Here is a 15811-nt window from a genome sequence, read left to right as displayed (position 1 = left end):
AAAAGCATGAACAAAATTCAACATTGAGTAAATGATATACATATTCAATAAGTGATTCAAATATAAATTAACATGCATGTCAAATTTAAATAAATATAATTAAATATAATTAAATCAATTATTATATATCATGAGAAGAATGGAGGGGTCCACTGAAAAGCAAAGCTTGTAAAATGTGGACCCCTCAAAAAGTTAGGATAGAAAGATTATTGAAATATACGTAAAGGAATACATGAAGATAATAATCAGGGGGGGTGGCTAAGTCATTTTTTCATTGAAAGTCAATAGCTAATCTGCTTATTTACAGTTAAGCCCCCAGGATAATAACAACTATCATTAATTCACCCATGCAGCATCAACCGCGTAGCCAGGATTTGATTTTGGAGGGGGCGGTAAATGCACGCGAAGCGTGCCAATATTTACAGAGAGCGCGAAGCGCGCTCCCTAGGGGGAAGGGTGCAGGGAGGGGGGAGTCTCATCAAATTCAAATCAAAAGAAGCTACGTCTCTTGCGTCTCTATTACCCTTATCAACTGGAATCAAATTGATTTACTGTGATTAAAAATCTTGTTTTCGAAAGAAATTATGAGCGCAACAAAAAAGGGAAAAGATTGAGGAATTTGAAATAATTTCTCTTACCGCGCAAAGCGCGGACGCTAAAACGTTTGATAAAAATTGAGAACAGAATTGGTATAAAATGTCTATTTTGGTCACATCAGATTTGTTTGCAAAAACAAAACATTAAATTCTTTAACTCGCAAAACAGAGTAGAAGACGAGTATATTCCTTCCCGCGAATGACGATGAAGCTCTAAATTTTCGAAATTTCTCTGAAACCTTAATCTGCTCTAATTTTGATATTTCTTAGATCATAGAATTCTTTTACAAAAAAAGAGCTCAAATTGTGAAAGGAATGATGCTAGAAGAGGAACTTTTCCATTCCTATGCACGCGAATCGCGGAATCCTCTGTGATTTATTTTGTAAGAAAAAGAATTGTGTAATTTCGCTCGTATTAAGCGCTTCCTTTTGTTTGAGTAAGAAATTTTTGTGACGTTCAAAATTTGAAATTAATGGTGCAAAACGAAACGGGAGGTGGATATGCAGCAATATAGAATAAACTTAAGTTTCATCGTGAATACTTTTTCATATAGCACGGGAATGCCACCCCATTTGAGCAGATACTTTGCCAAAAATTGTTTGCTGAAAAGTGGAAGAAATAGCATTGGGGACTCGGAGAGTGACAATAATGTATACCCTACCCGCTCCGAACAGAAGAGCCGAAATTTTGTGTCAATGCGATTGAAAAAAAAAAAATTTCATATTCTTTTCACCCATGTATACTTTATGATTCCTGGCAAGAATATACGAGTCCTTTGGTCGGGGGGGGGGGGGGGGGGGAGGGAACGTGTAGGAAACAAAGAGGAAAGGCATTTCAGATTTTTTTTCCCGCGCGGAGCGCGGAAGCAAAATTTTGTTTGAAGAGAGAAAACAACACCTCGTTTATAGGTTCTTAATTATTCTTTTGAAAAAAAAAGAAAAAGAAAAAACGATAAAGCTATACCCTTCTTCCCCTCTCTCTCTCCGCTTTTTCTTTTTTTTTCTTTTCGGGGGCGTTTTGGGGGCGACCGCCCCCACCGCCCCCCCTGGCTACGAGCCTGTGCAACATTATGCTCTAAGTAAAATTCTGGGTAATGAGAGGGGGGGGGGGGGTTAAAGAGAGAGAGGGAGAGAGAGAGAGAAAGGGGTAGGGAGAGAGAGAGAGAGAGAGAGAGACAGAGGGGGAGGGAGGGGGGAGATAAAGGGGGGGGGGAATTCGAGACAAGAATATTTAGGCCAAGTCAACCCTAACAGAGGCCATTAAAGAATACTAATAGAGCATATTCCTCAAACAAGCATCCTGAAACTTTCATCATATTGGATGTGACAAATAATAAAGATGAAAACGAGTTCGGCTTAAAATCACAAATACTAACTAAATTTTATATATGTAGCCCCCTCTCCTGGCTGCTATTACCTCAAGCATCTTTGTGCTTAAAATAGCTGGCCCCATGTATATTTTTTTTTACTGAAACTTACTGTATCACATGATTTATGTATAATTCAGTTATCAGTCTTTGTCAGTATTATTTATCTATTCGTTTGTCACATTTATAATGTATTCATTTATATCTTTGTTGTTATGTGAACATGCTAATTTGTTATTGATTTATGAATAAAATGCAGAAACTCCTTCAAAAAGAAAAGAGGAAATATTCACGATTCACTTCACTTCCTCCGAATCTGGAAATGGTGTGTAGAGCGTCAAGAACTTGAGATTGATATACAGGGATCGTAATTAGTGAGATGTAATGACTCCAAAAATTTGAGGGGACCGGATTTAGCAGATAGGGCAAAATTTGTAAAGAGTTGCGAGCGAATTTTTTATTACAAAAATCCAATTTAGTGATGTTGACATATTATGAAAATAATCATGGTCATAAAAAAGTCTCCCCATCTGTAGTGTACGCCACTTGTCTTTGGTCTCACTAACAATTGCATGGATGTATAATACGCCTGCGATTTCAAAACCAAGGAGATCCTTGACCAAAGTCACCAAACAAAAGATTAACTACAGTGTTTACATCGAGGTCGAGTTTGTTACAATTGTCCGGGGAATCCCCTGGTTTTGTTATGACGTCATGAAAGATTGGGGAATCCCCGTACTTTCTCCACGTCCATACGCGCGCGTTTAATTGCCCATAGATTTAATTATACACGCGAACACTGAGTTTATAAAGCCACAACTGCCATTGGGCACATTCTTTTAATTCTACGACTTTTTTCAAATCGCTTGTGAATCTTATAAATGCCAAGTGGTTAATCTGGAAAGCAAGCCTCCGTTATTTCAGTTTGGAATTACTTCAAGTTCAATTTTCCACCCGGCCCTGCACGGCGCTGGTCTTCACTGACGAAATACTGACTTGCCGATTACTGTACTTTTGTTTCCCTCGCTCCCACCACGCACGCTGCTCGGCTCTTTTCCCGCCTCGCCGCCCGGCCTGGCCTGATTTACCGTTTCTCGTAGCTAGCCGCTGACCATGACTGCATGCAGCAAGTGCATTTTTGCAGGCCTGTGCTGTGCATTGCTATGAAATTGACACTGCTGGTTTCATCGTTGACTAAACCAGGTTAGTTGATCGAGGTCAGTATTGAGGGACCTTTGGCTTTGAACAAGAAATAGACTGAATTTATTTTACATTTTCAGTCTTTCTGTTCAATTTCTGGAAAAAAAAAGGATAAAAAAAGGATCAAAATCGAATGTAAAATAAGAAAGTTATATTATATATTTCAAAGTTTGATTTTATTTCACAAAATATTATGAACATCTGATGGGTATGCAAATGAGGGAACTGAATATTCTCTCTCATTTATCGCTATTCTATGTATTTTCTAATTTTATAGGGAAAATTATGCAAAATTGTGAAATTTCACATCACAACATAACTTAACATCAGAGTTTTTAATGAAATCTTCAGTGTTATGTTATGCTTTTTTCAATTTTCTCATTTTGATTCGATTCAACTTTTCCTGGGATGGAGTTGTTTCATGTTTTCTTTTTAATGATGTACATGGAATGAAAAAAAACCCAAACAATATGGGCAATATCCAGTGAAAATTGACTGTATTTTGCTTTTTTTGGATACCAGTTGGTAAATATCTATAGAGAATATTTTTTGTTTAAAGTTGTATGTGAATGTTATGTGTCAAAAGTAAAATAAAAAAGTAGAGTCAAATAATTCTATAGATCAAGAGCTTCAGTCTTGTATCATGTTTTTTTTCCGCTGAACCATATTGGCTCCACTTTACCTCTGTCCATGATGTGATGGAGATGGTCGAGAAATGACAAATTTTATCAATAAATCCTCAAAATCCTCAAAATAAATCCTCAATAAATCCTCAAAATTTTATCAATAAATCCTCAAAATAGACAAGTGATTCTGCTCAATTGTTCTGTAGACCTTCGCTCATCAGTGCTTTCTTCTTCTGTTGAGTACAGTCTTCTTTGGAGAGTATAATATTACTAGATTGTGTTAGGTTGCAAGCACAAAAACACTAGACATTTAGTGCAGTTGAAGGACAAAACTAAAAACTATAATACAAGGAAAAAGATGCATCTCAACCAGGGTTGGGCTCAATTACTTTCTTCAATTACAATTACAATTACATAATTGAAGAAATGTTCAATTACAATTTTCAATTGAATTACACTTTTTTTAAAATTACAAGTACCAATTACTTTTGTCAATTACAAAATACGATTTCAATTACTTTCTAGAAAAGTCATAAATGAAACCAATTTTTAATCTGTACATAGTACCCCCTATTTCAACTTAATTCTAAGTTACAGAGAAACTGACAAGATAAACGTTTAGGTTAAAGAGCATTGATTCTGCCTGTTACTTTCTTTGATGCTGAAGCAGTTGACATGAAAGGGGTCACAAAATTAAATAATAAATTAAGTAAGTTTATTGTAAAGTAATTGAATGTAATTAAAAGTAATTGACGGTAATTGAAGTCAACTGCATTTCTTCAATTACAATTTGCAATTGCTTTCCCTTTCAAACTTCAATTACAGTTACTAAAAAAACATGTAATTTACTACGTAATTGATAATTACCTTGTACTTGAGCCCAACCGTGATCTCAACTTTCTTTCCATATATCCAGTAGGCATTGACCCGACAGAAGATAATCGGAATCTGTGCAGTAAAGAACATGTCACGGATCATTGGAACACGCGTGATCCGGGGACCCGACTGGACGTGGGGCAATCAAGACGGCGGAGAGCGCCATCTTGGGACAATCGCAAACGTGATCCCAAACGATCCTGAGAACGATAACGGCGATGAAGCACCAAGGGTGGTGAAGGTCACTTGGGATTCCGGCAAAAAAGCAAACTACCGTGTCGGTTATGAGCAGAAGCATGATCTTAGATTGTATGATAATTCAACTATAGGTAAGATCATTTTGTTGAAAAATTCACACTTTGCCCCTCAAAATTGCATAGCCATTAATTGTATGATCGCAGGGGCGGATCCAGGATTTTCCAAAGGGGGGGGGGGCAAATTTTTTGGAGGAAATTAAGGATATTTCGTCCTCGAAAATATTTGACAAGCAAAAAAAAAAAAAAAAAAAAAAGATTTTCAACCACAAATTATGGGTTTTTCGTACCCGAAAAAATTTGACAAGCAAAAAACAAAACAAAAAAACCCTCTGTTTTCATGGCGTTTTTACATTAAAAATTTTCAATTTTGCTTCTCAAGGGGGGGGGGCATATCCCCCCTGGATCCGCGCCTGTATGATCAATGAGGTCTTGCACTGCATAAAAGTGCAAAACTACCTAGAGGTCTGTGCTACACTTGGAAGAAAAATAATACTTTGGAGTAATTATTCATTGGTTTCAATGGATTACATGTAGTTGTCAATGAATTGTTATGTAATTTGTTTATTTAGGTTTATAGTATTTATTCTGTTAATTAATGCTTTATGAATTCATTTATTGTAATCGTTGATTATTTGATTGATCTAAAAATTTGATTGGTTTAAAAATCTTTATTTTTGATTATTTATCCATTGATATTTTTATTCAATCATTCCTTATTTTGATTATTTATGATTCTATGTTAAAGGTAAATGCTAGTTTTGGTAACGATATCAAAATGAGTTCGTACAGAATCCAATGAAATGACCACCAAAGTGTCTGTTTGTATGAATAAAACGCATGTGCCAAAGGATTCTGGAAGAAATTGTGTAATTGCTGAGAAATCAGCAAATAAGCACAGGATTCGGGTAGAGCGTCGGGCCCGACGCTCAAAGCAATAATTATACACTGTCCCACGTGCGCTTATCTGTGTTGGGGAAGTTCAGTCTGAACATTATTCAGCGTAGATTTCAAGATTTCACAAAGTTCAGTTTATGTAACTGTACCAGATCTAGATCCTCGATGATATACTGACAATTAAGCCTGGTTTTACAGACTTTCTCATGAAATCAGTGTTTACTGCAACTACTGGAATTTCTCTTTAATTTATCCATACTCTTTGATGCACATTCACTCATTCTGTAATTCATTCATCCATGTAATTGGTTTACATACCATTTGTAGAACCAGCCCTCTTTCATCTCACTACCTTAATATCACTATGTTTAAAAATTAACTATAAAAGTTATATACAAAGGTAGGTAGGCCTATTCTGAAGTCCAGCTGGTCTAGTAGCCAAAACTTTAAGAATTTTGCTTAGACTATTGAATTTATTGTGTTGTTGCCCTAATGGTGAAGAAAATTATTTAGTTTTTTTTAACTTTGATAAATTCAAGCTCTTCTGTGAGAGAGCCTTGTGCCACAAATGGCTTTCCATTGTTAAACCACACGTTAGACCAGAATTATTAAAGGACAAGTCAAACCAAACAAAAAGTATATTTGAATAAAAAGATAAAAATCCAACAGGCATAACACTGAAAATTTCATCAAAATCGGATGTAAAATAAGAAAGTTATGACATTTTAAAATTTTGCTTAATTTCACAAGATAGTTATATGCACATCCTGGTCGGTATGCAAATGAGGAACTGATGATATCACTCACTTTCGTATTTTATTACATGAAATATGAGAAATTCTGATTTTCTACTCATTGTCCTGTGAAACAAAGTTTATTTCTCCCTAAAACTGTTGAATTACCATTGTTTAACATTTTATAGGTCAGTCAGGTTGGTCCTTATTGTCAAATCTGTAAAAATTGAAATATTGTCTAATTCAAACAATAAAAAACTAAAGAAATAGTGAGTGAGGGACATCATCGAGTCTGTCATTTGCATGTGACTAATTATGCACATAACTATTTTGTGAAAAATAAGCGAAACTTTAAAATGTCATAACTTTCCTATATTACATCCGATTTTGATGTAATTTTCAGCATTATGCTTGTCTGATTTTTCTCTATTGATTAGAATCAACATTTGACATTTGACCTTTAAGTAAAAACATTATGTCCCAATACAGGCCTAACTGTTTACCACCCTACATGATGGTTAGAATAAAGGGGTTGTTTCTAAAAGGACTTTCAAAATGTTTTGTCAAGCAAAGTTGGTTTTATCCGACAGTTTCCATAGTGACAGTGCTTAATTCTCAGCCAATCATTATAAACAAAGAAAAGTTGTCCTATATATTTTTTCAGATGACTAATACCCCTTTCATAAACCCATCCTCCAATTATCCGCCTAAGAGTAATGCGGACAATTCAATAAAAATTGCATTCACAAACTCCGAAAATAATCCGCACTATTTTTTACGAGCGCCCGACCTGAAAAAGGCGGATAATTGTCATGGCAACTGCACACACTCACTCCAATTGGGTTGTGTTGAAAAAGGGTGACCTTGTGACCGCACCATGGCAATTATCCGCATTACTTTGGAAATGCGTTCTCAAAGTCAAAATCTGGTCCCGATGCCGCTATTATGCGGATAATTGCAGCATCGAAATAATGCGGATAACTCTGGTCCCGCTCCGATTTTACGACCAACTTATGCGGATATTATCCGCATAATTGGGTTTATGAAAGGGAAATGCACCCTGAGCTCTGCCCCACGAATGCTTAAAACACTTCATACTTCTGATAAATTCCTTTTTATTTCCATTTCAGGTGTACTTCACAAGTTTGTTCGTTGTATTGGGTGTGCCTCGGATAATATTGCCGGAATTCGCTGGAGGTGTACCGAATGCGTGCACTGTGACCTCTGCACCGAGTGTTACATGTCGGACTCGCATGATACATCGCATGAGTTCTTACGCATATACGGGCCTCATGACCCTGGGTAGGAAGTTGCTATTTATTTATTTGTTTTGGGGGTTTTGTTTTGTTATTGTTGTGCACTGTAATAGGGACCTCTTTGAAAATGCATCCCCATTGTTATTTGTTTAATTTAGTCTACGTAACTGGTCATATATTTTTTGCACTTTTCGATCTAAAGATAAAGCTTAGTTATACTGGGCGTTTCACTTTGCTTGATGCTTGTTCGTGACCAGTTTGCACTTTGCAACTCTGGATTTTGATAATAATGAAAATGAAAAGGATATTATTACATGTACTACCCCGATCAGGGAATTAATTCCTACTAGGTGCCCATTTATTTCACCTGGGTCAAGTGCAGCACAATATGGATAAATTAATTTCTTGCTGAAGGACCATGGCTGGGATTTGAACCCACAACCCTCTGTTTCAAAGTCAGGAGACTACCGGTAATCCACTGGGCTACAAGCTAAAGTTCTAAGTATTTTGGTTGTTGCAGAGACATCACTGAAATATTTCCTATAAAATATGAGTCGTTGCAAGAAACTTTAATGTTTTATGTCTTTGGGACTGTTTGGAGACTGGTTCCAAATTTCTCCAACACTTTCAGATATCATTTTATTTCTGAGATGTCACTGCAAATAGGTGTCTCATAGACATCAAGGCTGTCCTAATGTATATACAGTAAGTCTATGACAGGAGATTCGCAGTGGTGGTAAAAAGTTAGTGAACCCCACCAGAAAGTGCACTCCTTCATGCTGAGTGTTGAATGGAGACAACAGCACCACAATGTTCGGCGAGCCCAGAGAAACAAACTTTATTGAATGTAATATCTTACCCCTGACTTCACATTTAAATGTATCTAAAACATGGTAAAACTTTAACACTATATATTCAGTTTCTGGTGGGGTCTTTATCACCACTGTTATATTCTGATATCAGTGCCCTTTTAAATACCTTAATCCCTGAATCTTGAGATTGTTTTCCCCATTAAGTCATGTCTATTTCTCATTCTTTGTTTGATATTCCAGTGTCGTGGTCAAAGCGAGAGACGCAAGTAATCATGTGACCTCTCATGGTATATTTGTGGGTGCTAAGGTGTCCAGAGGTCCGGACTGGTCGTCAGGCAACGAAGATGGTTTGTATTATAGTAATCCACCATGTTGTGCACAGTTGTGAAATGAGCCAAAATTTTAAGGGGGCCAGACAAGATTTTTTTAAAAGTTGCAAGCGAGGAGAGCAAGCGAGCAAAAACTGTGACCAATTCTATCTTTTGATATGATAAACTAATTTTGTGATAGATTTGACATGCATGTAGTATTCAGAAATAATATCATATTTCACCCCTTTCTTTTTTCCTTTTTTCTTGGTTGTGATTATTATTATTATTATTGTTTTTTTTTTTTTTTTGGGGGGGGGCTCCATGTCCCCCCCAAGTCCCCCATTTGCATACCAGTGGTTGTACGTATGAAATGCAGATGTGGTCATGGCAATTGTACTTTTGTAAAGAAATTTCCTTTCTTTTCTTTCCATGCTAACTGTTCTTCTGTCCTTGTTTCTTTCTTCTTTGTTCATATATGCAGTTCTTAATTTGTTACCCGTTTTACCTCCTTTTTCCTCATCCCATCCTTCTTCTTTCTACTTCCTCTTCTTGTTCTTCACCTCTTCCTCATCAGTTTTTTCAATGACAATTGATGATACAGTTCTTAATTTGTTACCCATTTGTCCTTCTTTTTCCTCCTCCTCTCCTTCTCTCCTTCTTTCTGCTTCCTCTCCTTGTTCTCCACCTCTTCCTCATCAGTTTTTTCAATGACAATTGATAATACTGTACTGTATTAGTAAAGTAAATGTAGGAAAATAAATCCTTTTGGTCTCATTAGCTGGGCGTAAAAGTGTGGGTACTGTGACGGATGTCTGCGATTGGTCGATATGCTTCAAGAATTGTGGTGCCTCTGTCCAGTGGAATGACGATGCTACATTTAAATACCGAGTGGGACACAATGGAAAGGTTGAGATCAAAGCTATTCAGTCTTCAGAAGGACATGATTACTATGAGGGTCATCTCCCACTAATAGGTAAAGAACATAAGATGATGATGTTGATGATGGTGATGATGATGTTGATGATGATGATGATGATGGTGGTGATGGTGGTGGTGATGGTGGTGGTGATGGTGGTGGTGGTGGTGATGATGTTGATGATGATGATGGTGGTGATGGTGGTGGTGATGGTGGTGGTGATGATGATGATGATGATGATGATGATGGTGGTGATGGTGGTGGTGATGGTGGTGATGGTGGTGGTGATGGTGGTGATGGTGGTGATGATGTTGATGATGATGATGATGGTGGTGATGGTGGTGATGGTGGTGGTGATGGTGGTGATGGTGATGATGATGATGATGATGGTGGTGATGGTGGTGGTGATGGTGGTGGTGATGGTGGTGGTGATGGTGGTGATGGTGGTGGTGATGGTGGTGATGGTGGTGGTGATGGTGGTGGTGGTGGTGGTGATGGTGGTGGTGATGGTGGTGATGGTGATGGTGGTGGTGATGGTGGTGATGGTGGTGGTGATGGTGGTGATGATGATGATGATGATGGTGGTGATGGTGGTGGTGATGGTGGTGGTGATGATGGTGGTGGTGGTGGTGATGGTGGTGGTGATGGTGGTGATGGTGGTGATGGTGGTGGTGATGATCCATGGTGATGATGATGATGATCATGATGGTGAGTTAGAGAAGAAGGATTAGTAGTGACAGTGATGATAACGACTATGATTATATAATTGATGCTGAAATAATGCTGTTGATGAAAATACTGATGATTATGATGGTAATAATTGTGATGAATTTGTTTATGATGATGGTACTGATAATGCTGTTGATGATCATGATCATGATGTTGTTTATTATGGTGATGTTGATGATTTATGATGCTAGTGATGATGGCGTTGATTATGATGTTGCCGATGATGATATTGTTGATGATATGATGATGGTGGTGATGATGATGTTCAAGAAGCTAATGATAGATGATGATGTTGATGATGGCTACAATGATGATGATGGTGATGTCGATGATGAAGATTATTATGATGATGCTGATGATGATGACAGTGATGATGATTTTGATGCGGTTTATGATGATGATGATAATGATGGTGATGATGATGATGATTGTGATGTTGATGAAGTTGTTGCTGTTGCTGATGGTGATATGGAGTAGGATAATATTGAATTGGTGTTGGTACTAATAGTGATGATGATGATGAAAATACTGATGATGATGATTGTGATGAGGATGATTATGATGGTGACGATGATGATGATGGTGATGATGATGGTGATGATGATGATGATGATGATGATGATGTTGATGTTTGATTATGATGATGATGATGATGATGATGATGGTGATGGAATGTGGTTGATGATGATGATTGTGATGAAGGTGATGATGATGATAAAGTTAATAAGGACGATGATTGTGATGATGATGATAATATAATAGCAATAATGATGTTGCTAATTGGACGATAAAGATGAGCAAAAGGATATCTTATTAACATCTCATTCCTACACTTTTTCAATCGCTAGGAGAATTGGAATCATGGAGGAAGGGAGAAAAGGTGATGGTTGCCATGGATACGGAGATGCTCAGCATTTTTCAAGAAGAAACGGGAGAGAACTGGGACAATAGCGTGGTAGAGGTATACTTCCCAACCATTTTCCATAATATATCTAGCATTTAACTGGCACCATTGGACTAGCTGCCTGTTCAAAGGTGCAATATATAGCCCTACATGTACATGTATTACGCCAGCTTGGCACGTTCTGTTTATACATGTAGATACCCATAATTCATCTCACGTGGGTTGAATGGAGCACGATGTGGAAGAATTTCTGGTGACACCACATTTGCTCATCCGACAATTGCCCCGGGCTTTTGTAATTTCGTTTAAGATGTAGGGTTAGGGTTGCACTAAGGTTTTACATTACATGTATGTTTAGGATAGGATATTGTGTTAAACCCAAGTTTGAAGTTGGTCATTTGATTAGTGTGTGGAATTTAGAGTGGAGCAATTGTCGCCGGAATGAATGTCAGAGAACCAAATTTCTATTGCTAAAGGAAAACAAACCATGGTTTTGTCTTGAACCAACAACCCATTGTTTGAAAGATGAAGGTGGGACCACCATTCATTCATTTCATTTCATGGTTTATTTATTTCCAGTAAAACAATCATACACATACTGCAGCTAAAAAGCTGAAATGTATGTATTTACAAAGCTATAACAATTGCACATCTAGCATAAAACAATGTAATAATGATAAAACTAATGGTACATTAAGAAAATCCAATATACAAAATGAAATTATAAGGAAAATATGCACTTCACAAGTTATTAAGGAGATTGATAGAATACAATATTTAAAGGTTCAAAGTTCAATATCCTCTCCATTTGATTGTCTTTCGATCTAGAAAATGGGAAGACCTGGAGGTGTGGAGGCTGTTGACCAGCGAGGGTGGGTGGAGGTGATCTATGATGACCAGACCAAATGGACGATGCCACCTTTTACCCTAAAAAAGGTAACGTATCAAAAATTAGGAAATGCCTGGAATGTTGTGATAAATCTAAATCATTGTCTTTATCATTTTTCGTTGGATAATCTCACTTCTGTGGTGGATGTTTCATAAAGCTGTTCGTAAGTTAAGAGCGACTTTAAGAACGACTGGTAATCCTTTCTTGTGGTATAAAATGTTCAATGGTGATTATTTAGCGCGTAAGAAAGGTTCACCAGTCGTTCTTAAAGTTGCTCTTAACTTACGAACAGCTTTATGAAACGGCCTCCATATCTTTTCTGTATGCCCACAATCATATTGTAACAAACCCTTTTTTTCCCCTTTCTCTCAGTCTCTCTCTCTGCCTTTCTTGTTTCCTCTCTCCACAACAATCGCCATCTATTTTATCTTAATAATTTTCATCAGTTAATATTAATCTAATTCATGTTAATTTGTATTATGTTTGAATTGAAATAAATCAAGTCTTGATTATGATTATCTTTGACAGACATGGTGCATTGTTATATCGACCATTATTATATATAAAGGCATTTTTCTTTTCAGGCAAAAGTGGTACTTTATTCTTTTTTGGCTTAAAAAGTTCTAGACCATGGGAACCACATTTTTAAAGGGCAATCCACCCCAGCAAAAAGTTGATGAAAAGAGTCGTATCGAAATGAAAATTTCAAATCAGATGTAAAATATGCAAGAATTGTGGCGTTTATAATATTTGCCTAGATTTCACAAAAGTTATTTTTTAATACTTTTTATTCAAATCCACTCTTTGTTTGGGTAGCCCTTAAATACATATGAGCTCATTATTGACAGTTTTGTATCATTTTGTGTCTTTACCATTAGGCCTTTTAATTCTAGGAATTTTGATAATGTTATATATATATATATAATGTAAATATGTGAAGTATTTACTTTGAAATTGAAAATGTTTTAAAGTAATGTTTGAAAAATTAAAGGGTCCCCCAATGCTGCTTTGCCATATCTCAAACTTGCAAGTGTAAATATGATGCAGAAATAAGGTTTTTATTTTATTTTCTTTGCGATGCTTGAACAGGTGATCACTTATAAAATTGGAGATCGAGTCAGGATCACTGCAAACATGGATATGATTGAAGATTTACATCGCAAAATCAAGAAGATTAATGAGAGCATTGAATTGGTGAGTTAAATTTCTTGCCTGTACTTTGAGTTTCCGTAAAGGCCAAGTGTAAAGAAATGGTCCTCGAAAGGACATCGTTCACAGAAAATGTCTTTATGGAATAAAAACGGAAATGAATAATCTTATTGAATTGAGTGTGTACACGTAGGAAACTTGTAAAGCTACAGAAAATTCTAGTTTTAAAATTGAATTGTGTGTTTGCATTTAATTAGGGGGATGATATCCCCCTAATTGTAGATATGCTTGAGTACTTTGCAATTATTATTATTATGATTATTATTATTTGTTTGTCGTCACCTGTGCCTGGGAGGTTTAAAGCGAGCTGAATCACTGTGACCCGCAGCAGGTCTCTCCACCCGATATCACTCATTGGGGGAGTGCAGGTGGACCACTACACCGGGGTTTCCCCCTACTCTTATACGAATAGTGCAGTGGGTTCTTAACGTGCAGAGGTGGTGACTCTCCTCTACACGGGGCCTTCATTTAACATCCTATATATAGGACGGAGTGTTTTTCACTGTAACATAGCCTGCATCTATGGAACAGGGGAGAGACGTTTACACACAACGCACTGGCTTCAGTCATCTGCCCGGGGTAGACTCGAACGCATGATCTTTGGTTCGACGGGCAACGCTTTACGGACAGTGCCAACTTCGCTCTTCGCTCTCGCAATGTTTATCATTGTAAAAATTACACCACTCCTGCTTTTCATTTGATATTGCCAGGTCCTGAATATTTGAATTCAGCCGAAAAACGAAGAAAGAAAATATACGAACATAATTCTTGTGATGGCTGATAAATGAATCCATGGTTCACATTACAATTTAGTGTTTTGTCTTATTTGCTGCTTACTGAACAAAACTTCAGCTACTTAGTTTAGTTATTCTTGTCGAGGGAGAGGGGGGGGGGGGGGGCTGGCCTTATCCTGTACCATAAGGATACAAATTCTCCATTTTCTATAGATGGCCTCGGTTATGCTGTTTCAATATTGACGTTGTGTCATTTTTGTCCTTGCAGAGCAAAATGGCGGGAGAGGAAGGCAGAGTTGTGGAAATGGAAGACAGCAACGGCTGTGTGAAAGTTAAGGTCAGAGGTCAATCTGTGAGGTACCACCACGTTGCCTTGACCCTCCTTCCAAAACGAGACGGAGATGACGAGGGGCTTGAGGAGGAGCCGGAGGTGGAGGAGCAGGAAGAGGAGGGGGAGGAGGAGGTGAAGGATGAAGAGAAGAAGATTGATGAAGAATATGAGATCATCTCAAATGGCAAGGAAATACTGTACTTATTTTCTTCTTATTTCATCACTGTCATTTTCGAGATGACAGTCAAGCTGCCAAGGGGAGCGTTTCATGGAAGGACTTGTCAGAAGTTTTATCCGACAAGTCCCATTTTATCAGACAGTTACCAAAGTAACTTTGCTTCTCAGCCAATAAGATTCAAGGAAAGTTGTCAGATCTGACAATCCGACAACTTGTCAGATGAAAATATTGATGAAACGCTCCCCCCAGAACCCCTCATTTCATCTACTCTTTGACTCTCAAGTCATCACATCTCATCTTGTTTCCTAGTCCTTTCAAGGATGTCACCTTATCTCGTGAGAGATTATTCTCCTCTCTCACTTATTTCTTGCCTTTCAATGCCAATTCCTTCATTTTCATATCTCACCTGAATTTCCATTAGCCATCAAATATTCTAACAAAGTTTGAGCCAACTCAGTCCCAGCAACCTGCTGTTCATCCAACATTACATCGATTGATAATGTTTTATTCACCCAGAGTGGTCACTTTAGCTATTAGCTGATCTTCTAGCAAGCCGCACATCATATAATCCGTTACTATCAGGCTTCTCCACTCTAATACGTCAAGTGCCTGGCTAGGATGAAGAAGGTTCAAAGCTGTGACATGGCTTGGGATCAAACTCGTGATGGGTACTCTATCCATTTTGCCCTTTTGTATATAGGAATTGATTTGTTAGAAATACTGTCTGACACATCAGTGGAAGCACAAGTTGTGATCCATGGATGCAAAGACGAAGATGTTACAGAATAAAGATCACCCCAAATGCCGCCAACTATTAAGAAAAAGTCATAATTATTTACGATTTTCATGTCAAATTACGCCATTACGCTTTTGACCAGTAATTATTACGCATTTGAGCAAGTTTAGGTAGAATAGGTATGTACACATTTAATACCCACGTAGTAATACATCGCGAGATGCAAAATGTACTTGCCTGACCAGGCAGGCTAATG

General features: G+C 37.4%; 1 protein-coding gene across 4 annotated transcripts in view; it reads left to right on the top strand.

The window, feature by feature from the left end:
• The first annotated feature begins 2723 nt into the window (after nt 1–2723).
• LOC129276462 (E3 ubiquitin-protein ligase MIB2-like) overlaps nt 2724–15811 on the top strand; it is a 33429-nt gene continuing 20341 nt past the window's right edge. The window contains exons 1-9 of one of the 4 annotated variants that reach the window (XM_064109436.1): nt 2724–3166; nt 4706–4994; nt 7681–7852; nt 8859–8965; nt 9708–9902; nt 11423–11535; nt 12307–12414; nt 13457–13561; nt 14579–14825. In XM_064109436.1, coding sequence (XP_063965506.1) covers nt 4754–4994; nt 7681–7852; nt 8859–8965; nt 9708–9902; nt 11423–11535; nt 12307–12414; nt 13457–13561; nt 14579–14825 — 1288 coding nt within the window. In that variant the 5' untranslated portion in view covers nt 2724–3166; nt 4706–4753. Of the gene's footprint in view, nt 3181–4705; nt 4995–7680; nt 7853–8858; nt 8966–9707; nt 9903–11422; nt 11536–12306; nt 12415–13456; nt 13562–14578; nt 14826–15811 lie in introns of all 4 variants that reach the window. The other 3 variants (XM_064109438.1, XM_064109439.1, XM_064109440.1) reach the window with 3 other exon arrangements.

Source organism: Lytechinus pictus, chromosome 14 (genome assembly GCF_037042905.1).
Source record: "Lytechinus pictus isolate F3 Inbred chromosome 14, Lp3.0, whole genome shotgun sequence".
Classification (NCBI taxonomy): domain Eukaryota; kingdom Metazoa; phylum Echinodermata; class Echinoidea; order Temnopleuroida; family Toxopneustidae; genus Lytechinus; species Lytechinus pictus.
The sequence above is the reverse complement of the archived record's forward strand: the minus strand, read 5'-3'. Positions and strand labels throughout refer to the sequence as shown.